The sequence below is a fragment of the Coregonus clupeaformis genome, chromosome 8, assembly GCF_020615455.1.
Source record: "Coregonus clupeaformis isolate EN_2021a chromosome 8, ASM2061545v1, whole genome shotgun sequence".
Classification (NCBI taxonomy): domain Eukaryota; kingdom Metazoa; phylum Chordata; class Actinopteri; order Salmoniformes; family Salmonidae; genus Coregonus; species Coregonus clupeaformis.
In genome coordinates this window covers 13,854,864-13,879,491 of record NC_059199.1, presented here as the reverse complement: position 1 = coordinate 13,879,491, position 24,628 = coordinate 13,854,864, and the positions used below count along the sequence as shown (strand labels likewise).

General features: G+C 41.4%; 2 protein-coding genes across 4 annotated transcripts; both read left to right on the top strand.

Annotated features, from left to right (window-relative positions):
- The first annotated feature begins 5,075 nt into the window (after nucleotides 1–5,075).
- Nucleotides 5,076–17,926, top strand: LOC121571179 (alkaline ceramidase 2). The gene is made up of 6 exons (XM_041882527.2): nucleotides 5,076–5,667; nucleotides 5,802–5,916; nucleotides 7,164–7,305; nucleotides 16,556–16,693; nucleotides 16,851–16,988; nucleotides 17,122–17,926. The coding sequence occupies exons 1-6, from the start codon at nucleotides 5,569–5,571 to the stop codon at nucleotides 17,306–17,308; spliced, it is 819 nt and encodes a 272-aa protein (XP_041738461.1). The 5' UTR covers nucleotides 5,076–5,568; the 3' UTR covers nucleotides 17,309–17,926.
- A 1,153-nt stretch (nucleotides 17,927–19,079) lies between these two features.
- LOC121571178 (U2 small nuclear ribonucleoprotein A') lies at nucleotides 19,080–24,281 on the top strand. Of its 3 annotated transcripts, XM_041882524.2 has the most exons (6): nucleotides 19,080–19,438; nucleotides 20,166–20,266; nucleotides 20,734–21,024; nucleotides 23,043–23,224; nucleotides 23,438–23,515; nucleotides 23,855–24,281. In XM_041882524.2, exons 2-6 carry the CDS (start codon nucleotides 20,207–20,209, stop codon nucleotides 23,997–23,999), a joined length of 756 nt encoding a protein of 251 aa, XP_041738458.1. In that variant the 5' UTR covers nucleotides 19,080–19,438; nucleotides 20,166–20,206; the 3' UTR covers nucleotides 24,000–24,281. The 3 variants fall into 3 exon arrangements, with proteins under 3 accessions (XP_041738458.1, XP_041738460.1, XP_041738459.1); XM_041882526.2 differs by lacking the exon at nucleotides 20,166–20,266 and having other exon boundaries at nucleotides 19,084–19,438; nucleotides 23,045–23,224; XM_041882525.2 differs by lacking the exon at nucleotides 20,166–20,266 and having other exon boundaries at nucleotides 19,084–19,438; nucleotides 23,042–23,224.
- Nucleotides 24,282–24,628: the final 347 nt, after the last annotated feature.

The following is a 24,628-nucleotide window of genomic DNA, read 5'->3' as shown; positions in this document are numbered from 1 at the left end:
AGTCCAAAAGAGAGGTCCGGTATTGGAGAGCAGGATGGTGGTGGCAGGAGTGAAGCGGAGGCAGGAGTCAGGTTCCAAATATCTGTGGCACAGGAGAAAAAGTAAATAGAACAGACCAAAAACACAAAGAGCAAAAATAACCAGGTTGAGTCGGCAGCGAGACTAACATGGTCGTCTTGACTATGATCTGACAATGAGTGGTAAGTTTGACCGGGTCTTAAAGGCTGAGGTGATTATGGTGAATGAGCTGCAGCTGGAACCCTGACTCCCGCACACCAGACTTCACTCCTGCAATCAAGGACAGACAGAGGGGAGGGAGAGAGCAGAGAGAGCTACCTAGCAGCAGTAGGCCTAACACATACAGTATTGTAACAATTAACAGCAACTGTCGTACATCAGCATTTAGTTTCTCACTAGACAGCAGCTCCACTAGTTTAGGAATTATGGTAAGTGATACCTTGTTGGGTATTTCTGTCACGGTGCATACTACTAAATGCAAGTTTCTTACTACTGTTGACTTCAGGATTCCCTGAGGAATTCTAGACAGACGTGAGCGTGCATCTTCAAGATAGATATCTAGTTTATTAGAGCCCCTCAGCTATTTAATGCTTGTCTGGCGGTATTCCGCATTGTCAAAACACAAATCAATCATAGTAAATGCTTTTTGAGGGTTCTCCTCTAGTAGGTGTTTGTCGAAGCAGTCGAAAATCTCAGTTGGGGATTTCTGCTGTAGTATACGGAGTTGAAAATCTACAAAAGGTTGAATTTTGGAAAACAAAATATTGTTTGGTGCCAAGTGATGAATTATTTTGACTAGATTTGTATGAATATGCTCATCATTAGGCTGTATAAGAGGTCTTATTTGCACAAGAGCACCAGCATGAATCAGTATCCTCACAATATCCTCTCTATCATCTTTCACTGCAATGTCAAGTGGTGTAAGGCCAAATGGTCCTATAGCATTTAGTTTGGCTTTTGCTACGTTCAGTCCCCTCACTGTATTGACAGGTGCTTTGGACATTAAGGCATAATCCAGAGGAGTCCAAAGATTGTATGATGGTTGATTGGGGTTAGCACCCTCTTGTAGAAGGTATGTACATATTTCTTCATTTGCAGATGCAACAGCAGCAATTAAAAGGGATTACGATATCTTTCCACTCAACACAATGGTACAATCCATTTATGGCCTTGTCTCTAATCTGTTTCTTCAGCTTCTTCAGATTCCCATCAATAATGTTCTGTATTAAGGGATTTGTTGGCTGTGGTGGTAGTGGGGGTGGAGCTGGGTTCAGCAGTGTTGCCTGCCATAACTACTCATCAGCCATGAATTATATCAACGTAGAGATATCTGCAGAAGAAAATCTGAACTGTAAAGGTTACAATTGAATCAAATCTAACTGTATGAGGAATTCTCAAACAATTATATTTCTGAATACGTTGTTAGAACAATATTAAAATGTAAATCCAAGGCAGAGTTTATAAGAAAAATTCAATGCTAAAATATAGCTGATTATTTTACCTTATGCTAGCTATTACTGCCATCACAGCAGCTTAGGTCAGGTGCATACCAAATGACTATAGTCTCTTCCAAAGGTGGCATGGTTTAATAATTAAACCGGTTATTACTGCAGTTTATGGCATTACAGTTGTCACCAGAACATCAACGCTCACAACATGTACTTTTCCCAGATACAGTTTAAGATTCTGATACACAAATATACTATATTTTTAGTAAAGTTGCTGATACGTGATTGTGTAAAATGTAGGATTTGTTATATTTATCCACTTAACTTGCCTGGTAATCAAGAAGTTGTAAAACAGGTTACAGTCACAACAATGATATCTCCTGAAATGTAAAAACATGCGTTAATGTATAATATTGCATGTCAATCTTCTTTCCAATAAAGGCATACAATTTCATTAATAAGGCTATTCTAGTCACTTACCTCGCTCTCTCACTGTTACTGCTATAATCTATAACTTGGAATGAGCAACATTTACTGCAATTTACCCCAAAGATCAACCTTTCATTTCTCTTTAAGCACCTCTAAAAGTACTTCATGGTAAAAAAACAACAACTCCTCTTTCAAGCTATAGCTCAGTGTCCACTCCTGATGAGGAACAGACATCAACTAACAGTTCGTCCTGAAACCCAACCCCTGGTATGGCTGGTAACTTCAGCACTCTAGCCAACACCTACAGTCGCTGTCATGTCAACTATCACACAGCGGAGTTGGCTAACCCACTAACATCAGCGACAGCCTAACCCCAAATACATTTCCCTTCCATATTGTCACAAGGTGAGCAGAAGGTGAACACAGAAGAACTACTGCAGCAGGGACTTGAGTGCCATGCTGAGCCACACATCCATCACATTGTCCATCTCAGACTAATAAAGGCTGGAACCGATAGAGTAGCTTCCTTTTCATAAGATCTAGCAGGCCTGGTGGAAAGCAGAGTTTAGATATGGACCACCTCAGCAGCCAGGAGATGGCACTAAAAAACAGGGCTGTGATCGTACATTCTATTATGGCTTGAATACGTCTGATTATACAACGGGTGGGTCTAATCCGGAATGCTTGTTGGTTAAAACCGCATTCCAGTCGGTGTTTATCCACAAGTTACCACCGGCTAAATCTATGATGTCAAAATGCCTATTTACTCTGTTCCATCTGACTGCGCAATCCACTGTCTCATCATCCCAGCCAGGCAATTTATAAACTTGATCTCCACTATAAAAAGCATTTAGACATTATTTCACATTTCTTTTAGACTAACATTTCGTTTTCAACAGCGGAGATTTGCATAAACCTTGCTGTCTGTCTCTCCAACATTTGCAACATTGTTTCAATATTCAAATTCGATCTCCAGCTGTCGCATAGTAACGAACATGTGGGAAGTTGGGATGAGACAGACAGGCAGGCAGCTTTTCTCAGCGAGTCGAAAAAATGGGGGGGAACACACACATACTGCAATCCATTTACGTGCACACGGTCAATTGACTCGTAGAAAAAAAGGTAAATAAATAAGCATGCGTTTGTTAGGTAAACATGGTTCACACTTGAATGGGAAAACGAAAAAAGTATCAGTCGCACTCCACCACATATACTTAAAACATACTAGTCCTCCTCGTGGTTAAAAGAGACACAAAAGTAAAGACTCATTTTTTCTCTCACAAAAGTAGTGCTTTACTAGTCCTGTATTAGCGGACCGATATAGCTGTCCAGTGACTTGGGATGAAAGAAGTGTAGGAGCTGTCTTTTTCCAAGTCGGTCCATTAGACTATGTTCTCCAAAATTCACAAATTAAAGACCTTTGATTATTCACTGTTAACGGGTTATAGCTAGTTAGTCAGTCTGTCTGTCATTTTATAACTGCTGCTGAAATGTCGCTCTCTCTCTCCTCCGGCCACCGCCCACTCGCACTGACACACACGCAGCACCACAGAATGCATTGAAGGATCATTCTGATCATGGCTGATACGTAGTTTTTTATTGGATTGATCATATTTTAAAACGTGCGTTCATTAATTACATTAACAACAATTATTAAACTAATTTTCATGACTTTTCATGAATTTACAAACCCTCATTTGACAACTTGGAACAGCGCATCAATCTGCGCAATCTCGAACAGCCTACTGTCCCTCACAGTCTAGAGGCAAATAGGGTACGAGGGGGTAAGTAGCCCCCCCTAAGAACAATGTCTAATTGCTGACACAAAAAAAGCAACAATTGAGAGAAAAAAATGGTATGTGGATAAGGTCATGCTTATGCGAATAAACTATAAAGGGAAATAAATGGCGTCAGTTTACACTTAGTTATTTCATGAAATGTTGTTTTTAGAAAAGGGCTGTTCCAGGGGTGCCAGTTACCCCGGTAGAAGATTATGGCATCGGGTTTCACAGAAGTGTGTTAAAATCTATTTTATCCGTTTTATTTAGAAATTCTTCAGTAAGTAATACTTAAAAGCTTAGTCTAGTCTAATTTTAATTATTTATCTTTTTAACTCACCTGCACATACATTTTCTTTGTTCTGTCTTTGTTGTTCCTTTTCCATACAATCCATTATGTACAATTGCACTAAATATTATTTGAATAATGCAAGATTTTAAATCCCAGCAGTCTTTAAAATGACATTCAGGAGCAAAAGGTTTTCAATAGTTGCTTTTAATGAATTAAAACAAATATTCATTGGAATATAATATTGGAATGGAATATAACTAATAACATTAAATACAATTTGAATATAACATTTAATAACAATAACTTAACTAATTAACTCAGTGTAAAATTGATGTGGCAACTCTCTACTGCTCTGCTATTGCACCATTCTAATTTGTACATAGATCACAAATAAAGCTATCCTCAGTTAAACTGGAGCACAACTCATGAGCCCACCTCCTGTACTGCTCAGTTTCCCCAACACACTCATCCAACGTATTACTACTTTACTCAACAATTATCTACATTTTCCTCTCTAAACAAGTGGATTATTTATCTTAAGGCTTCCCTACTTGTATATTTAAAATACAATTATAGACCTAAATTCATTGGAATATATCTACAACTTTAGATCAACTTACCACAAAATCGTTTTGTTGAAGTATCTCCAGAAGTTGTCATGACACAGAGGACATTTTTTGTTGAGCAAGAGCAGTGGCAGCCAGGGAAAGTGTTGGGGAAATAATTTGGTGACATCTTGTGGTCTTTATGTGAATTACAGGAGGGGGTTGGTGGGGCAGTTACCCCAGGTGGCTAGTTACCCCCTAGTACCCTAAACTTGAACAAAGCGAAATCAGGAAATGAATGCCCACTCTCCATTGCTATTGAATAAAGATCCCGCATTCATTCCACTTTGATCAACCTTTTTTGCCTTGGTGTGTGAATCTGGGCCAGCGATAGGCTGCTTTGTTTTTTTTATAGAGGAGCCGATACACAATTCCCCAAAAATTAGAAGTGCCGGTTAGATGTTCCGGACAGCTCTGGCCCATGTAGCCTATATTCTAGACAACACCATACAGAATCACAGACGTAGTAAGTACATTTTTCCAGTTCTAGAAGGAAAGGACAAGTGCAAGGTTTTTTATTTAATTTTGTTCTATTTTTTGTCAGGGCCAGGAGGGCACAGCCACGGAAGACAATAAATAAGAGGGTTCTGACAGAGATTCAGACACAGCAGAGACAGTCACCCAAAACACCAAAAGTGGTACCGATCCACTTTCCCAGCGTATCGAGAGGGCTTTTATTTTGAAGGTGCAAAACCGGAAGTTAATTTTTTGTGACGTACACGTACAGTTGTACACACTGTTGTTGACATATACCGCTGTTAGTTCTGATAGTCCAAATAGTGTACTTTCAAAACATTATAGGTAGTTAGTTTTACTACTTTTAAATAGTTATTTGTAAGTCAACCTCGTGCATTATCAGGTACGAAAATGACAATTCAATAAAAGCGATTTTTTAAAATCAGCTACAAATTTGTATCCAACTTATTATCCCACTCAAGTGACATTGGTGGCTAGTTACCTAGGTAATTTTGCATTTTGGGCTAACGTTATCTATAAACATGAGCAATCTTGTATTCTGGAGTCAAGGTAGCTCCGAAGTGGATTGGTGTGAAGGAAATTATCTTATTTACCCTGGAATTGCAGAGTTCTACAATACGGTAAATATGTTCCTTGTTGATCACATTGTAACTATTTTTTTTTTGGCTTTAGGCCTAATGCCATTTCTAATGTGAGAGATATGTTCATGTGCTCATAATCAATTTCCTCCCCTATATTTTGTTCTTCATTGCAGATCAGCAACATACTGTTCTTTATTTTGCCACCTATTTTGATGTGTCTGTTTCGACAATATGCTACACATTTCAACAGTGGGATATATCTGATCTGGGCTTTGCTGGTTGTGGTTGGTAAGTCTACTGCTCTAACTTTTAAATGACACTGGGATGTGAACCAGAATTTGCTTTTACAGGAGACTTTGATATGGTGAATGTCCTTTAAGCACTGGAAAGCCCCATTCAACGTGCTTTTCACTAGGTGACTTAACTCCACGATTTATGATGGAGTTGAGTGGCAACTAGTGTGGGCGACATCACATAAAATGACGTTTTTATATTTTTTTAACTACTGATTTCAGCGCATAAAGAATAGCCCGCAATTACACATAACAATGTCGTGTGAGTAATTGCGGGCTATTCCTTGGGTGCTGAAATCAGTAGTTTTTATAAAAACTAAATGCTATTTGACATCGGAGCTCCAGTCTGGCCACACTAGTCACTGCTCAACTCCATCATAAATCATGGAGTTGAGTGAGCTAGTGAATGGCACGTTGAATGGCTGCTTCCTGTGCTTAAAGGAGATTCACCATATCAACGTCTCCTGTAAAGGCAAATTCTGGTTCACTTCCCTGCTAAGTTCTGCCAGTGTAAATCGTGGATTTCTTTAATCAGCTAGCCATCCACCAGCTTTTTAAGCGTTATAATGTAAAAAATACCTGCGTTACTCGCCAATATGGAGTTTCAATGAGCAACTATCATCATTTACTGCCTTCACGGCCTGTATGTACTTCCAAAAAAGGTCTAAATAAAACATTTACAAGCATGTTACTTTTGTTACTCACCATTTTTGGTGAGTAACAAAATTATTTTGTCATTTTAACGCTTGAAAAGCTGGTGAATGGCAAGTTGAATGGCTGATTCCTGGGCTTAAAGGAGTATTGCCATATCAACGTCTCCTGTGAGGCCAGATTCTGGTTCAGCAGGTATGCATCTTTTGTTGTCACTGCCAAATCCTACACAACAGTTGCCTCTCCTCAGTAGTCTCGGAAACCCAACCCTAAGCCGGAACATTGTGGGAGACAACCCGGAGAGACGATCTCCTCAGCATCTAACCTAAGCCTATATTTTTTATTTATTTTTTGTCATTTAGCAGACACTCTTATCCAGAGCGACTTACAGGAGCAATTAGGGTTAAGTGCCTTGCTCAAGGACACATCGACAGATTTTTCACCTAGTTGGCTCAGGGATTAGAACCAGCGACCTTTCGGTTACTGGCACAACGCTCTTAACCACTAAGCTACCTGCCGCCTTACCTATAGATGGCAGATTGTGTATTGTACTCACATCGTACTCTCTGTACACATTGTCTCTTCTCCCAGGCATTGGATCCACTTACTTCCATGCCACCCTTAGCTTCCTGGGCCAGATGCTGGACGAGCTGGCCATCCTGTGGGTGCTCATGTGTGCCATCGGCATGTGGTTCCCAAAGAGATACCTGCCCAAGAGCTTCCGCAGAAACAGGCAAGTGACACACATACATACACACCGGTGGAGGCTCCTCAGAGGAGGAAGGGGAGGACCATCCTACTCAGTGAATTTCATAAAAATAAAAATAGTGACATTAAAAAAGTTATCCTTTTTAGATAAATCGATACTAAATATGTTCACATCACCAAATAACTGGGGTTAGCGATTAAGGTCTACAGTAGACTCAACAGCACCCTCTAGGGTAGCACCATGGTATAGCCGAGGACAGCTATTTCCCGTCCTCTTCTGGGTACATTGACTTCAATACAAAACCTAGTAGGCCCCCTTCCATAGACTACCACAGTAATTATGACAACTTCCGGAGGATGTCCACCCATACACAAAAATGTATGCACGCATGACTGTAAGTCGCTTTGGATAAAAGCGTCTGCTAAATGGCATATTATTATTATTATTATTATTATTATTATTATTATTATTATTATGTCCTCCAACCTATGAGCTCTTGCAGCATTAACTGACATGTTAGCCTTCCAATCAAAGGATCAGAGAATGAATCTAGTACTGAAAGCATAAGCTACAGCTAGCACTGCAGTGCATAAAGTGTTGTGAGTAGTTGACATAAAGAGAAAGACAATAGTGGAACAGTTTTGAACAAATTAATTTCTTTAAAATTTATTAGATAAGCAGCAGAGAGAAAAAGAGAGCTAGCTATATTTTGTTGTATTTTTTTCTTCTTTTTAGTTTACCTTTCACTTACTTAGCTAGCTAATGCAGCTAATTTAGCCTACTCAACAACCTGACTCAAAAAGCGAGGAATGCTATTTATGTTAGCTAGCTGGCTAAGGCTATCCAACACTGCAACTCTTCCAAGTCAAGGTAAGCTTTCGGTTTTATTAATTTATTGCCACTGGGGCCCGCCAGTGTAACTGCTAAAATGCTTACTGTACTGCGTGTTTGTACACATATTGGATTGTGGGTTTACTAACGTGTTAGTTCTAGTAGCTATGTAGACTATGACGTTAACTAATATGGTAAACAACAATGTAGGCAGGTTAGCGGTCAAGGTAGGAAGGTTTGGCTTGGAGAGGTTTTTTCACAACAGACAGCTGTGTTGTGCACTGAAGTCCACAAGCGAAGGGAAAAGGTGAGAGGAGGAAAGCGCGTAGTGGCGAGAAGGAATTATACAATGAGCAAAGTGATGATGCTGTATGTGGCTGCTATGAAAGTGAACTCTGTGTGCAGTTGATCAGGAGTGTAGGCCTATTCATTCCGCCGATTCAGTTGCAAAACGTTTCTTAAACGGAAACAAATGGAACGAAACAGGGATGGACCTACCTGAATTTGTCTAATAGAAACTCTTGTTTTGCAACTGTTTAGACTAATGATTACACCCCAGATTAGCTAAATACAGGCAAGAGTGTGCAAGGCAGTAGTGAATGTGTCCCTGTCTGTCACCTTGATTACACCAATTGGTCTCTCGGCCTGTGCACCTATGTTATAAACTTTCATTTGTAGGCTAGGTTGTAGTAACCTCATGCTGGGTATAGGGAAAATTTGTCATTTAGTAGCCTAAACCTATTGAAGTTACATGGAGCTGGGTGAATGGAATATGAATGACAGTCATCCAATATGCTGTAAATTGAAATAAGGCCATGCTCATGAAATAAAAAATCCAGAGTTACACCAGGAATGCACAATCCCTCCATCAGTGCTCAGACTGTCCGCAATAGGCTGAGAGAGGCTGGACAGGGCTTGTAGGCCTGTTGTAAGGCAGGTCCTCACCAGACATCACCGGCAACAACGTCGCATATGGGCACAAACCCACCGTCGCTGGACCAGACAGGACTGGAAAAAAAATGCTCTTCACTGATGAGTCGCGGTTTTGTCTCACCAGGGGTGATGGTCGGATTCGCGTTTATCGTTGAAGGAGCGGGATCGATTTGGAGGTGGAGGGTCCGTCATGGTCTGGGGCGGTGTGTCACAGCATCATCGGACTGAGCTTGTTGTCATTGCAGGCAATCTCAACGCTGTGCGTTACAGGGAAGACATCCTCCTCCCTCGTGGTACCCTTCCTGCAGGCTCATCCTGATATGACCCTCCAGCATGACAATGCTACCAGCCATAATACTCGTTCTGTGCGTGATTTCCAGCAAGACAGAAATGTCAGTGTTCTGCCATGGCCAGCGAAGAGCCAGGATCTCAATCCCATTGAGCAGGTCTGGGACCTGTTGGATCGGAGGGTGAGGGCTAGGGCCATTCCCCCCAGAAATGTCCGGGAACTTGCAGGTGCCTTGGTGGAAGAGTGGGGTAACATCTCACAGCAAGAACTGGCAAATCTGGTGCAGTCCATGAGGAGGAGATGCACTGCAGTACTTAATGCAGCTGGTGGCCACACCAGATACTGACTGTTACTTTTGATTTTGACCCCCCCTTTGTTCAGGGACACATTATTCAATTTATGTTAGTCACATGTCTGTGGAACATGTTCAGTTTATGTCTCAGTTGTTGAATCTTGTTATGTTCATACAAATATTTACACATGTTAAGTTTGCTGAAAATAAACGCAGTTGACAGGGAGAGGACTTTTCTTTTTTTTGCAGAGTTTATTAGACGTTTTTCGAGGACCTAGCACAAGCTTAGCGAGATGTTCAACGTCATGGGAATGGTAGAGCGTCCACGCGCCTACTTTACTCTTTAAAAAAAAAATCAAGACTGATCAAGAAGTGAATAAACTAAAAGCTAAAACTACCAATTTGAGATGGAAAAATAATAAAATACTCACAATCATGTTAATAAGCCTGTATAGTCTGGTCAGAAATCCACTTGAGCTCATTCAGCTGTAGGCTACATAACATTACAGTGATTTTCACATGGGCAGGGGCATCGGATCTACTGTTTATTTTTATTACATTTTGTATTAAATTTCTATATATTTTTAGGTGGTAGATCAGCTTTAATATTGCAGATAGATCGTGGCTTCTATCAATGTAATTGTCTTCATCATTTCCAATCCCCCATATCTATATTTTTGTAAATATATACAGTGCATTCGGAAGGTATTCAGACCCCTTCACTTTTTCCACATTTTGTTACATTACAGCCTTATTCTAAAATTGATATATTTTTTAAATGTCATCCTCATTACACACAATACCGCATAATGACAAAGCGAAAGCAGGTTTGTAGAAATGTTTGCAAAAAAGATAACAATAAAAAACAGAAATACCTGATTTACATAAGTATTCAGACCCTTTGCTATGAGACTCGAAATTGAGCTCAGGTGCATCCTGTTTCCATTGATCATCCTTGAGATGTTTCTACAACTTGATTGGACCACAGTCCACCTGTGGTAAATTCAATAGATTGGACATGATTTGGAAAGGCACACACCTGCCTATATACAGTGGGGGAAAAAAGTATTTAGTCAGCCACCAATTGTGCAAGTTCTCCCACTTAAAAAGATGAGAGAGGCCTGTAATTTTCATCATAGGTACACGTCAACTATGACAGACAAAATGAGAAAAGAAAATCCAGAAAATTGCATTGTATGATTTTTAATGAATTTATTTGCAAATGATGGTGGAAAATAAGTATTTGGTCAATAACAAAAGTTTCTCAATACTTTGTTATATACCCTTTGTTGGCAATGACACAGGTCAAACGTTTTCTGTAAGTCTTCACAAGGTTTTCACACACTGTTGCTGGTATTTTGGCCCATTCCTCCATGCAAATCTCCTCTAGAGCAGTGATGTTTTGGGGCTGTCGCTGGGCAACACGGACTTTCAACTCCCTCCAAAGATTTTCTATGGGGTTGAGATCTGGAGCCTGGCTAGGCCACTCCAGGACCTTGAAATGCTTCTTACGAAGCCACTCCTTCGATTGCCAGGCGGTGTGTTTGGGATCATTGTCATGCTGAAAGACCCAGCCACGTTTCATCTTCAATGCCCTTGCTGATGGAAGGAGGTTTTCACTCAAAATCTCACGATACATGGCCCCATTCATTCTTTCCTTTACACGGATCAGTCGTCCTGGTCCCTTTGCAGAAAAACAGCCCCAAAGCATGATGTTTCCACCCCCATGCTTCACAGTAGGTATGGTGTTCTTCGGATGCAACTCAGCATTCTTTGTCCTCCAAACACGACGAGTTGAGTTTTTACCAAAAAGTTCTATTTTGGTTTCATCTGACCATATGACATTCTCCCAATCCTCTTCTGGATCATCCAAATGCACTCTAGCAAACTTCAGACGGGCCTGGACATGTACTGGCTTAAGCAGGGAGACACGTCTGGCACTGCAGGATTTGAGTCCCTGGCGGCGTAGTGTGTTACTGATGGTAGGCTTTGTTACTTTGGTCCCAGCTCTCTGCAGGTCATTCACTAGCTCCACCCCCCCGTGTGGTTCTGGGATTTTTGCTCACCGTTCTTGTGATCATTTTGACCCCACGGGTGAAATCTTGCGTGGAGCCCCAGATCGAGGGAGATTATCAGTGGTCTTGTATGTCTTCCATTTCCTAATAATTGCTCCCACAGTTGATTTCTTCAAACCAAGCTGCTTACCTATTGCAGATTCAGTCTTCCCAGCCTGGTGCAGGTCTACAATTTAGTTTCTGGTGTCCTTTGACAGCTCTTTGGTCTTGGCCATAGTGGAGTTTGGAGTGTGACTGTTTGAGGTTGTGGACAGGTGACTTTTATACTGATAACAAGTTCAAACAGGTGCCATTAATACAGGTAACGAGTGGAGGACAGAGGAGCCTCTTAAAGAAGAAGTTACAGGTCTGTGAGAGCCAGAAATCTTGCTTGTTTGTAGGTGACCAAATACTTATTTCCCACCATAATTTGAAAATAAATTCATTAAAAATCCTACAATGTGATTTTCTGGATTTCTTTTCCTCAATTTGTCTGTCATAGTTGACATGTACCTATGATGAAAATTACAGGCCTCATCTTTTTAAGTGGGAGAACTTGCACAATTGGTGGCTGACTAAATACTTTTTTTTCCCCACTGTAAGGTCCGACAGTTGACAGTGCATGTCAGAGCAAAAACCAAGCCATGAGGTCGAAGGAATTGTCCGTAGAGCTCGAAGACAGGATTGTGTCGAGGCACAGATCTGGAGAAGGGTAGCAAAAAAATTCTGCAGCATTGAAGGTCCCCAAGAACACAGTGCCCTCCATCATTCTTAAATGGAAGACGTTTGGAACCACCAAGACTCTTCCTAGAGCTGGCCGACCGGCCAAACTGCGGGGAAGAAGGGCATTGGTCAGGGAGGTGACCAAGAACACGATGGTCACTCTGACAGATCTACAGAGTTCCTCTGTGGAGATGGGAGAACCTTCCAGAAGGACAAAATCTCTGCAGCACTCCACCAATCAGGCCTTTATGGTGGAGTGGCCAGACGGAAGCCACTCCTCAGTAAAAGGCACATGACAGTCCGCTTGGAGTTTGCCGGGTGGTCTGATGAAACCAAGATTGAACTCATGTAAAAAATGTTATAAATTGATTTGCATTTTAATGAGGGAAATAAGTATTTGACCCCTCTGCAAAACATGACTTAGTACTTGGTGGCAAAACCCTTGTTGGCAATCATAGAGGTCAGACGTTTCTTGTAGTTGGCCACCAGGTTTGCACACATCTCAGGAGGGATTTTGTTCCACTCCTCTTTGCAGATCTTCTCCAAGTCATTAAGGTTTCGAGGCTGACATTTGGCAACTCGAACCTTCAGCTCCCTCCACAGATTTTCTATGGGATTAAGGTCTGGAGACTGGCTAGGCCACTCCAGGACCTTAATGTGCTTCTTCTTGAGCCACTCCTTTGTTGCCATGGCCGTGAGTTTTGGGTCATTGTCATGCTGGAATACCCATCCACGACCCATTTTCAATGCCCTGGCTGAGGGAAGGAGGTTCTCACCCAAGATTTGACGGGACATGGCCCCGTCCATCGTCCCTTTGATGTGGTGAAGTTGTCTTGTCCCCTTAGCAGAAAAACACCCCCAAAGCATAATGTTTCCACCTCCATGTTTGACGGTGGGGATGGTGTTCTTGGTGTCATAGGCAGCATTCCTCCTCCTCCAAACACGGCGAGTTGAGTTGATGCCAAAGAGCTCGATTTTGGTCTCATCTGACCACAACACTTTCACCCAGTTCTCCTCTGAATCATTCAGATGTTCATTGGCAAACTTCAGACGGGCCTGTATATGTGCTTTCTTGAGCAGGGGGACCTTGCGGGCGCTGCAGGATTTCAGTCCTTCACGGCGTAGTGTGTTACCAATTGTTTTCTTGCTGACTATGGTCCCAGCTGCCTTGAGATCATTGACAAGATCCTCCCGTGTAGTTCTGGGCTGATTCCTCACCGTTCTCATGATCATTGCAACTCCACGAGGTGAGATCTTGCATGGAGCCCCAGGCCGAGGGAGATTGACAGTCCTTTTGTGTTTCTTCCATTTGCGAATAATCGCACCAACTGTTGTCACCTTCTCACCAAGCTGCTTGGCGATGGTCTTGTAGCCCTTTCCAGTCTTGTGTAGGTCTACAATCTTGTCCCTGACATCCTTGGAGAGCTCTTTGGTCTTGGCCATGGTGGAGAGTTTGGAATCTGATTGATTGATTGCTTCTGTGGACAGGTGTCTTTTATACAGGTAACAAACTGAGATTAGGAGCACTCCCTTTAAGAGTGTGCTCCTAATCTCAGCTTGTTACCTGTATAAAAGACACCTGGGAGCCAGAAATCTTTCAAATTGAGAGGGGGTCATATACTTATTTCCCTCATTAAAATGCAAATCAATTTATAACATTTCTGACATGCATTTTTCTGAATTTCTTTGTTGTTATTCTGTCTCTCACTGTTCAAATAAACCTACCATTAAAATTATAGACTGATCATTTCTTTGTCAGTGGGCAAACGTACAAAATCAGCAGGGGATCAAATACGTTTTTCCCTCACTGTACATACACATACATATCCTTTAAAAAATATATATTCCCCTTTATTACTCTCCAACCCCACCACCCTTTCCCTAATTGGAGTAAACTAGTGAACAACAATGCTTAGGCCTCTACTTCAAGCTTATACTTACTATATACATTTTATGGACACAGTCAATTTGACAATAATTATATTTTGTTTGTTTTTTCTCCTGAACTTCTTCTACTCTCAACCTCTCCGATCATTTTCATGATGTCCATCCGGTTTGCTTCTATATGCCATATCTTTCTAACTGTGCTCTTTCACAAAAGCTCCCAACCTACAACCTATATACTTATTATGGACACAGTATGATTACATTATTAGTTATCTTGTTATTAGTTGTTGTTATTAGTCCCATCCTTCAACTCCATTCAACACCACCCATCTATCTCTTAACACCATCCGTATAGGATTTCTATTTGCCATATATTTTTCAACTGTACTGTGATGTTTTACAAACGTTCTGAACCTTTCTATTCTCATTGTTTCTACAGATTGTAAATTGAAAATAAAGATTTTTGCTTAAAGTATTATTATATTATTGATCGATTGACTATGACTTTTCAGATCACCCAGTAATGCTATCTGCAAGGTTAGCTCCAGGTAAATATTGCAATCCTTTAGCCAAAAACAAGCTACAAATGGACAGTACCAAAACAAATGATCTAATGATTCTGTCTCTTCGCAGCAAAATCTGCAGAGCTGGGAAGATTGTATCCCCCATATAAATAACATTCTATTGGTAGCAAGAATTGTATATAATAATTTAAATTGAAAGATTCTAAGTTTTGAATCCAGTGTCGTTTTGCGTATCAGTTCATAAACACTATGCCATGGGATCGGTACGTCAAAAATCTCTTCCCAACTATTTTGCAATCTATATGGGACGGCTGTCAATCCTTTGTACTGTGTAGTACTGTGTTAGCCAAAGTTAGCTAGCTAGCTAACAGCAAACAAGGTTAGTAAGCTAACTGTATGGTAATGCCCACAATAATAAAGTCACTTTTGCAGGCAGATCGTGTGCACTATGCATAAAACGGTATTCAATATGGTTTGCAGTGAGGGACTTCAGATGTGCCAAACTTAGGAGGGGCTAGAAAAACAAGTATTCAGTCAATGCAAGCTAGCTAGGTGTCTGTTCTGAAAGCGTTAGCTGCAGACATCTAGGGTTGTTAAGTGTCCACTCCTATTAAATAAATTGCAGCTAGTTGTGAGACTTACCAAATGATGCTGCCAATGCCCATAGTAACATCCTGCACTGCTGCAAGCTGTTCCGCTAACGTCACTAGCTAGCTAGCAACATTTTCATAAATGATAGTTGAGCTTGCTGTGGTTTTTGACTATCTGGATAGCTAGCCCACCTTTTTTTGTCAATTTATTGTTCATGCCATGTTACCTGGCTAGTAGCTCAGTTGGTAGAGCATGGCGCTTGCAATGCCAGGGTTGTGGGTTCGATTCCCACGGGGGTCAGTATTAAAAATGTATGCACTCACTAACTGTAAGTCGCTCTGGATAAGAGCGTCTGCTAAATGACTAAAATGTAAAAATTTAAATGTAGTCTCGAACAGGATAGCCTTCTAAAAAGGCACTTCTTTATTGTCAAAATGAAAACATTCTCAATGAGGCTACTTACATGCATTGTAATCTGGGCTGCCTGTCAGACGAACCATTCAAGTGATGTCATTGATGACACGTTATCAAGATGGTGGCACACATTTACATTTTAGTCATTTAGCAGACGCTCTTATCCAAAGCGACTTACAGTTAGTGAGTGCATACATTTTTCATACTGACCCCCGTGGGAATCGAACCCACAACCCTGGCGTTGCAAACGCCATGCTCTACCAACTGAGCTACATCTCTGCCGGCCATTCCCTCCCCTCCCCTACCCTGGACGATGCTGGGCCAATTGTGCGCCGCCCCAGGGGTCTCCCGGTCACGGCCGGCTACGACAGACCCTGGATTCGAACCAGGATCTCTAGTGGCACAGCTAGCACTGCGATGCAGTGCCTTAGACCACTGCGCCACTCGGGAGACACACAGTAGTCAGATGAGGCTATTTATTTATTTTTTAACATAAATATGAGTTTTCAGCTGTTTTAAGGGTAGGAACATGCTTCTTTATCACATTTGGTTATCAAAATCACCTTAACTTCAGTTAATCTTTAAACGGCACCGACCGCCACTAGTACACACAGTCATGCTTGCAAAACGGCATACATTCAAATGAAGTGAGTTAACAACTAAAGTGTGTTTGATTATTCCCATTCTGATCTATTTATGTATGTTGAGTGACAGCTCAACTTCTTCTCTCCTCCAGGTTAAGGTTCAAAGTGGTCATTGGGATCCTCTCAGGAATCACCACAGTACTGGCCTTCATCAAACCTGCCATCAACGCCATCTCTCTAATGAGCCTGGGCATCCCCTGCACCGCCTTGCTCATAACCGAGATCAAGAGGTCAGAGCAAATGCAGCATTGTCACTTCATTTGATTTTAAGTCAGAAATTAGGCAGTGGGCTGGTTAAAAAAATGAATAGCTGGCCATAGTTTGAATGAGCCTGCAATCAACATTTAAATTATAAACGCTCTGTAAATGTATGTGTGTTGTCTGTAGGTGTGAAAACCTGCGTGTGTTTAAGCTGGGTCTGCTCACTGGAATGTGGTGGACACTGGCACTGCTCTGCTGGATCAGTGACAGGATCTTCTGTGATATGTGGTCCTCTGTCAACTTCCCCTATTTGCACTGTGTATGGTAAGTCCAATTCTAGTACTATTACATGGAAAGTGTCATGCCAGGGGTCTTAAAAATGTTTGGCCTGCCACATGATTTAATCCGCCCCCACTTGTGTGATTAACCCCTGATTAACCCCTCTCTATTTCCGTAGGCACATTCTCATCTGCTTGGCTTCCTACCTTGGGTGCGTGTGCTTCGCCTACTTCGACGCAGCCTCCGAGGCCCCAGAGCAGGGCCCCGTGGTCATGTTCTGGCCCAGTGAAAAGTGGGCCTTCATTGGGGTGCCCTACGTCACTCTTCTGTGTGTCCAGAAGAAGCATTCTGTCAAAGTGACATAACCAGTGCAAGTCTCACCGATGAACCAGCGTACTTAGAATTACTGTCATCTTTACAAAAACAAGATCTGCAAAACTCATAGGGTTGTGGTAAGCTTTTCCTGCCACATTTCTTTAAAATAAGCTTGCTAAGAATGCTGATAATGGGATCTTTAGAGAGACCCCTTTTTCTCTTTTGAACAGTGTTCAATGATAGGAATGTCTTGGGATCAAGTGTCCCGATCATTTCCTGGCTATATAAAACTCAATGATAATCTAGAGGGAAGACCTACATAGATAAGGGTAACCTTACCCTAATAGTTGCAGTCTCTCACTCGCTCCATATCCAGTATTATCACATAAGTCAGCTAGCATTAGTATCAGTGCTGCTAGCTCCTGATGATCCATTTTCGCAATTCACTCTCGACTCCCCATGCACACCAAAGTTTGTCAAAAAATGAAGAAAGGATTGCATTGACCCCTATTGAATTAATTTTTCAATGTCTCTGAAGTCAAACTTTTCTAGTTTTATCCATTACATTGTTATACTCACTCATTTGACTTATAAACTGAGTGTACAAAACATTAAGGACACCTGCTCTTTCCATGACATAGACTGACCAGGTGAATCCAGGTGAAAGATATGATCCCTTATTGATGTCACTTGTTAAAGCCAATTCAATCAGTGTAGATGAAGGGGTGGAGAGAGGTTAAAGAAGGATTTTTAAGCCTTGAGACAATTGAGATATGGATTGTATATGTGTGCCATTCAGAGGGTGAATTGGTAAAACAAAATATTTAAGTGCCTTTGAAAAGGGTATGGTAGTAGGTGCCAGGCGCACTGGTTTGTTTCAAGAACTGCAACGCTGCTGGGTTTTTCACACTCAACAGTTTCCCATGTGTATCATCAATGGTCCACCACCCAAAGGACATCCAGCGAACTTGACACAACTGTGAGAAGCATTGAAGTCAACATGGGCCACCATCCCTATGGAACGCTTTCGACACCTTGTAGAGTCCATGCCCCGATGAATTGAGGCTGTTCTCAGGGCAAAAGGTGTTCCTAATGTTTGGTATACTCAGTGTATAGTATACATATAGCCTATATCAGGTTTTCACAAACTCATCGTCAAGCTTTGATTATTTGAATCAGCTGTGTAGTGCTAAGGCAAAAACCAAAACGTGCACCCAGGGTGGGCCCCAGGACCGAGTTTGGGAAACCCTGGCCTATATTATTAACATGTATATAGGTAACATAACCATAACATCTGCAGTGTTATTTTAGCCAGTATTATTACTGTTAAATGTTATATTTCTTATTTCAAGGGAAATGTTTAGTATCTATAGTATTCTAAAGTATTAAATCTCAGTGTTGTCTGGTTACTGTGATAAATTGCATGCCCCTAGTTAAATGTTCACTGATGAAGAGTTTATGCAAGAATTTGTGCTCCAAAAGTATTTTGCAAGGTGGGCCATTCTGAAAAGAGACTAAAAGCTAAAAAGAAAATATGATCATGTTTAGTATGGGATATGAAGTACTGTCCCTGACAACGGCCATCGTAGGCATATGGCTGTGGCCAAACACATGCCAGTGCCAATATGGTGATAATATGTTACATTTCAGAAAGTGCCGTTTATTTTCCTATTATAACCGATTTAATCATTTTGTAGGTTAATATAATGTGTGTTTGTAAACAAAGATGGAAGAATTTCTCATGATGTTTTACATTCACATTTTATTTTGTGTAATAAAACTGTTCAACATTTACTAAAACCTTTGTCAATGGAGTGTTTTGTCCCTAGAGTGGATTAACTATATGAAGGATTTTTACTTCGTTTGGGAATAACTGTACGTTGTGGAAAATTCAGATAGAAATATATTATGTACATGCCTCTCTGACGTGGAATAAGGAATCACGTCAGCTCTATTCATGACTATTTCTATCTGCAACGTAACACATCGTTAGCCCACTGAGCGTGGCCTGGGTCTTAGCCTTCAGGAGGACCTGTGGAGAGGAGGGGGTTAATGGCCAATGTGATTATCCAGATCTTGTGATCCAGAGCTGCCCCATGAATGAGTGTCTTTTATGTGCTGTAAGCAGACTGAATCTCAGCTGGTAGACCTGCCTGAAAACCACCCCACTACACATCTTGGTGAGTTGGACCAAATGGAATGATTATTTGTATATAGATGTTTATAATGTGCTGTATGTTTTGTTTGTGAATGCATGTTTGTCTGTTTAAGTTGACCTGTTTTATATTAATGTTCCTATGTATCTCTGACAAGTTTAAGAGACAGCTCTGCTTTCTTGGTATTATTCTTGAACGATGTAGATTGTTTTTTAAGAGTTTCTGACCATACAAGCATCGTTATTTTTTTATATAATGTTTTCAATGGCAAGATTTATAGATGTTTGTAGAACTATGACAAGGCGGATCTGCCCTGATTACCTTCAGTTGACATTAAATGCACAAAACATTTACCAGACACTCTTATCCAGAGTGACTTACATGATAAATTAGGGTTGAGTGCCTTTCTCAAGGGCACATCGGCAGATTTCTCATCTAGTTAGCTTGGGTATTCGAACCAGCGACTTTTCGGTTACTGGCACAAGGCTCTTAACCACTAGGCTACCTGCTGCTGAGTAAATTACATGCACAGGCATTTGGTCTGGTTTTCTAACTAACACAGTGGATCATTTTTAGCATTTTTTGACCTCCAATACCTCAGCCTGGATCTAAGGGTGAAATTACTATAATAGCACATGAGAACATGCACTGCTGTTGACCTACTGTATGCTACAAATAAAGGTCATTAGGTGAACTGAATGAAAACTGAATCACCTCGGTGACGGTAAACTACTGTATTTTATTCCTCTAGCCAGAACATGTTTGGATTCTGTTAGTGTCGTTTTTTGACCGATGCTGTTCTTCACTCATGTCAACATTCCAAAATTCAAGATGTATCAACACGTCTCAAAGGTGAAAAATTAGGGGAAATTGTTGAGATATTCAATGATGGTGCTGAAGGGCTACTGCAGCTGCTGGTTTCAATTCAATCCCTCTGATCAGGGACTGATTCAAATCTAAAACCAAATACTAATTGAAATAATTTCAAATACTTTAGCTGTACTTGATTGAGCTTGCCTGTTGCAATGGAACCAATAGAAATGTCCCAAAAGTGCAAACCCCACCCACATGGCACTCCAGGCAGGCTGAAGCAAACACAAAGTATTTGAAAGATTTCAAATAGTATTTGAACCCAGGTTTGCCTGGGTAATACATTATATGACCTGGTCAGTCAACTATATGACCTGTACTATTCAGAAAACGTTTGGGTCCGCGATTAGCATTTTGGATTCTTGTTTATGTTTAACTGCTAGAAAAGGGTTTTGGTAGTCAGTACTCTCAATAACTAAACTATTATGCCCTGGTTGTTTTGATTTGAGGGTGGATATCAGGGATTACGGCGCCATGTATCTGAATCCCCTGGTAATCTGGCCAATTGGCACCGAGGAGTGAGGTGCTTGGAGGCTGTAGCTCGGCCTCTTAGCCATGGAGACAGAGGGGCCACCTGCTGCACCAGGCCAGTCTGGCCAGCCCGGTCAGCCAGGCCCGGTGCTGGGGCTTCGGAGTCTCTCCTTTGCCTACCAGGGCTTGCTAGAGATCCCCTACGAAGTCATACTAGCCCAGCAACACACCCTGGAAGTGTTGGACCTCAGCTACAACCTGCTGGAGGAGTATCCTTCTGTTATGAGCCGTGTACACAGACAATATATACACACATATTACACGCATGCGTCACACACACACACACACTTGTAGTCATGCACATACACACACCAGAGATGGAAAACCACACTGTTGAAGACACATGCATACACAAGCAACACAAACACATCTCTCTCTCACACTAAGAAATATGAGACATGCAACAGGGTTGGGGTCAATTCCATTTAAATTCCAGTCAATTCAGGAAGTACAGTGGGGAAAAAAAGTATTTAGTCAGCCACCAAATGTGCAAGTTCTCCCACTTAAAAAGATGAGAGAGGCCTGTAATTTTCATCATAGGTACACGTCAACTATGACAGACAAATTGAGAAAAAAAATCCTGAAAATCACATTGTAGGATTTTTAATGAATTTATTTGCAAATTATGGTGGAAAATAAGTATTTGGTCACCTACAAACAAGCAAGATTTCTGGCTCTCACAGACCTGTAACTTCTTCTTTAAGAGGCTCCTCTGTCCTCCACTCGTTACCTGTATTAATGGCAGCTGTTTGAACTTGTTATCAGTATAAAAGACACCTGTCCACAACCTCAAACAGTCACACTCCAAACTCCACTATGGCCAAGAACAAAGAGCTGTCAAAGGACACCAGAAACAAAATTGTAGACCTGCACCAGGCTGGGAAGACTGAATCTGCAATAGGTAAGCAGCTTGGTTTGAAGAAATCAACTGTGGGAGCAATTATTAGGAAATGGAAGACATACAAGACCACTGATAATCTCCCTCGATCTGGGGCTCCACGCATGATCTCACCCCGTGGGGTCAAAATGATCACAAGAACGGTGAGCAAAAATCCCAGAACCACACGGGGGGACCTAGTGAATGACCTGCAGAGAGCTGGGACCAAAGTAACAAAGCCTACCATCAGTAACACACTACGCCGCCAGGGACTCAAATCCTGCAGTGCGAGATGTGTCCCCCTGCTTAAGCCAGTACATGTCCAGGCCCGTCTGAAGTTTGCTAGAGTGCATTTGGATGATCCAGAAGAGGATTGGGAGAATGTCATATGGTCAGATGAAACCAAAATAGAACCTTTTGGTAAAAACTCAACTCGTCTTGTTTGGAGGACAAAGAATGCTGAGTTGCATCCAAAGAACACCATTCCTACTGTGAAGCATGGGGGTGGAAACATCATGCTTTGGGGCTGTTTTTCTGCAAAGGGACCAGGACGACTGATCCGTGTAAAGTAAAGAATGAATGGGGCCATGTATCGTGAGATTTTGAGTGAAAACCTCCTTCCATCAGCAAGGGCATTGAAGATGAAACGTGGCTGGGTCTTTCAGCATGACAATGATCCCAAACACACCGCCCGGGCAACGAAGGAGTGGCTTCTAGAAGCATTTCAAGGTCCTGGAGTGGCCTAGCCAGTCTCCAGATCTCAACCCCATAGAAAATCTTTGGAGAGAGTTGAAAGTCCGTGTTGCCCAGCGACAGCCCCAAAACATCACTGCTCTAGAGGAGATCTGCATGGAGGAATGGGCCAAAAATACCAGCAACAGTGTGTGAAAACCTTGTGAAGACTTACAGAAAACGTTTGACCTGTGTCATTGCCAACAAAGGGTATATAACAAAGTATTGAGAAACTTTTGTTATTGACCAAATACTTATTTTCCACCATAATTTGCAAATAAATTCATAAAAAATCCTACAATGTGATTTTCTGGATTTTTTTCCCTCATTTTGTCTGTCATAGTTGACGTGTACCTATGATGAAAATTACAGGCCTCTCATCTTTTTAAGTGGGAGAACTTGCACAATTGGTGGCTGACTAAATACTTTTTTTGTACACTGAAATACAAATTCCAATTCCAATTCTCGTCAATGCTTTTCAATAAGGAAAATTTGAATGTGTTTTACTTTCTGAATTGACTGGAATCTAAATGGAATTTACCCCAATCCTGACATGCAATGTACATTCACAAAAACAGTCTCCCTGGCAATGTTTCTCCTTCACTCCGCTGCCAACGGAGCCCAGCTCTCCTGGGTGAACTGGAGCAGCTCAGCACTCTGATCCTGGACTGCAACAGCTACTCGTCCCACGTCAAGTTCCCCTACATGCCTAGTGTCACCACCGTGTGGATCAACAAGAACAAGATCAGCAACCTGCCCATCTTCGTGGAGGAGATCCGCTGCAAGTTTCCCAACATCAAGTAAGAATAGCTTTAACTGAGGCCATTGGGGCATTGTGTGTGTGCGCGTTTGCTTGGGTGTCATTTTGTTTCTGTTGAAGCCAACTTCTTTGGTGTTCAGTACGGTGCAAGATTGTGGAGCATTGAAGAGGCATGTTAATACAATGTACACCATACCACAAAGACCATTTTAAGTGTCGCTGTCTGACCTCTGGATGTTTCTACTTCATTTAGGATCCTCAGCATGATGAACAACGAGGCAGCACCCAGCTACTTCAATGGAGGGAGTCTGCCCCAGTACATAGACTACAGGTGAGCTTGAGTGAACACAGCTGATACACTAAAGCTGCACCTGTGTCTTTTTTTTATTTAGATGAGAATGATGTATTGTGACACGGTAACAGGAGCATGATATGATTCTATAACTCTAAATAAGTTACAGAGTTGGTTCCAGTCATTAGCTAATGTACAGCGTGACACACTGTCAAATATTTTCCTATATACCATATTTGTCTTACTGTCCCTCATCAGTGTGTTCTGACATTATTCCAGTACGATTAAACACTGATGTCATTTAAGCTCAAACTGCAACACAATGATGTCATTCAAAGCACTGAAATGACCAACCTTTTCCTCCTCTGGTCCACACAGGCAGTATGTGATCAGTCAGATCCCAAGCCTGAAGATCCTGGATGACACTGAGGTCCTGGGGAAAGAGAGAGCGCTGGCTAAGAAGACCTATAGGATGCAGAGGACCAGAGAAGGCAGCAAAAGGAGGAAGGAGCTCCATCGTTGAACCCTCCTTAATACTGCCTCCTATAGAGCTGAATCGAAGACTTATCAAGATGAGCAAATAATCCATTCTAGAGATAGATGACTAGTTCAAGGCAAGCTAGCACCAGTTGCAAATATATTGTCAACATGTTATTTGTTCAAATGAAAATGGGATACTTTTTGTTATGATTTTCTATGGACATGGGGAATTTCCCTTATCATTAAAGAGATGAAGGGAAGATATTCCATTTGAATGGTGAACGAAGATGTTTAGCAAAATAAATAATTCCATGTCACACGCAAACATCATTTTGTCATTATTTGTATGTTACATATGTCCCTTTGGCAAGAGAAGAGCTTAATTAGGCCTATGAGATATCAAATTACCAGTGTTGGGTAGAGTACTGACGGATCCGTCAAAATGACCTTTGAAAAGTCATAACTCAGAGAGAGAGAGTGACAACATGTGGCATAAACTTGACAGGCATGGTTGAGAAATTGATTGTTTCCTCATACAGTGAATGTCCTGTTATCTATTTGAAAAAGTATGTTTAAATCTTTATCTTGTGGCATTAGAGATTAAGACATAAACTGTAATAAAAAAAAGTGATACACAGCACTGTTCTGTTGTGTTTTTAAATGGATGTTAGA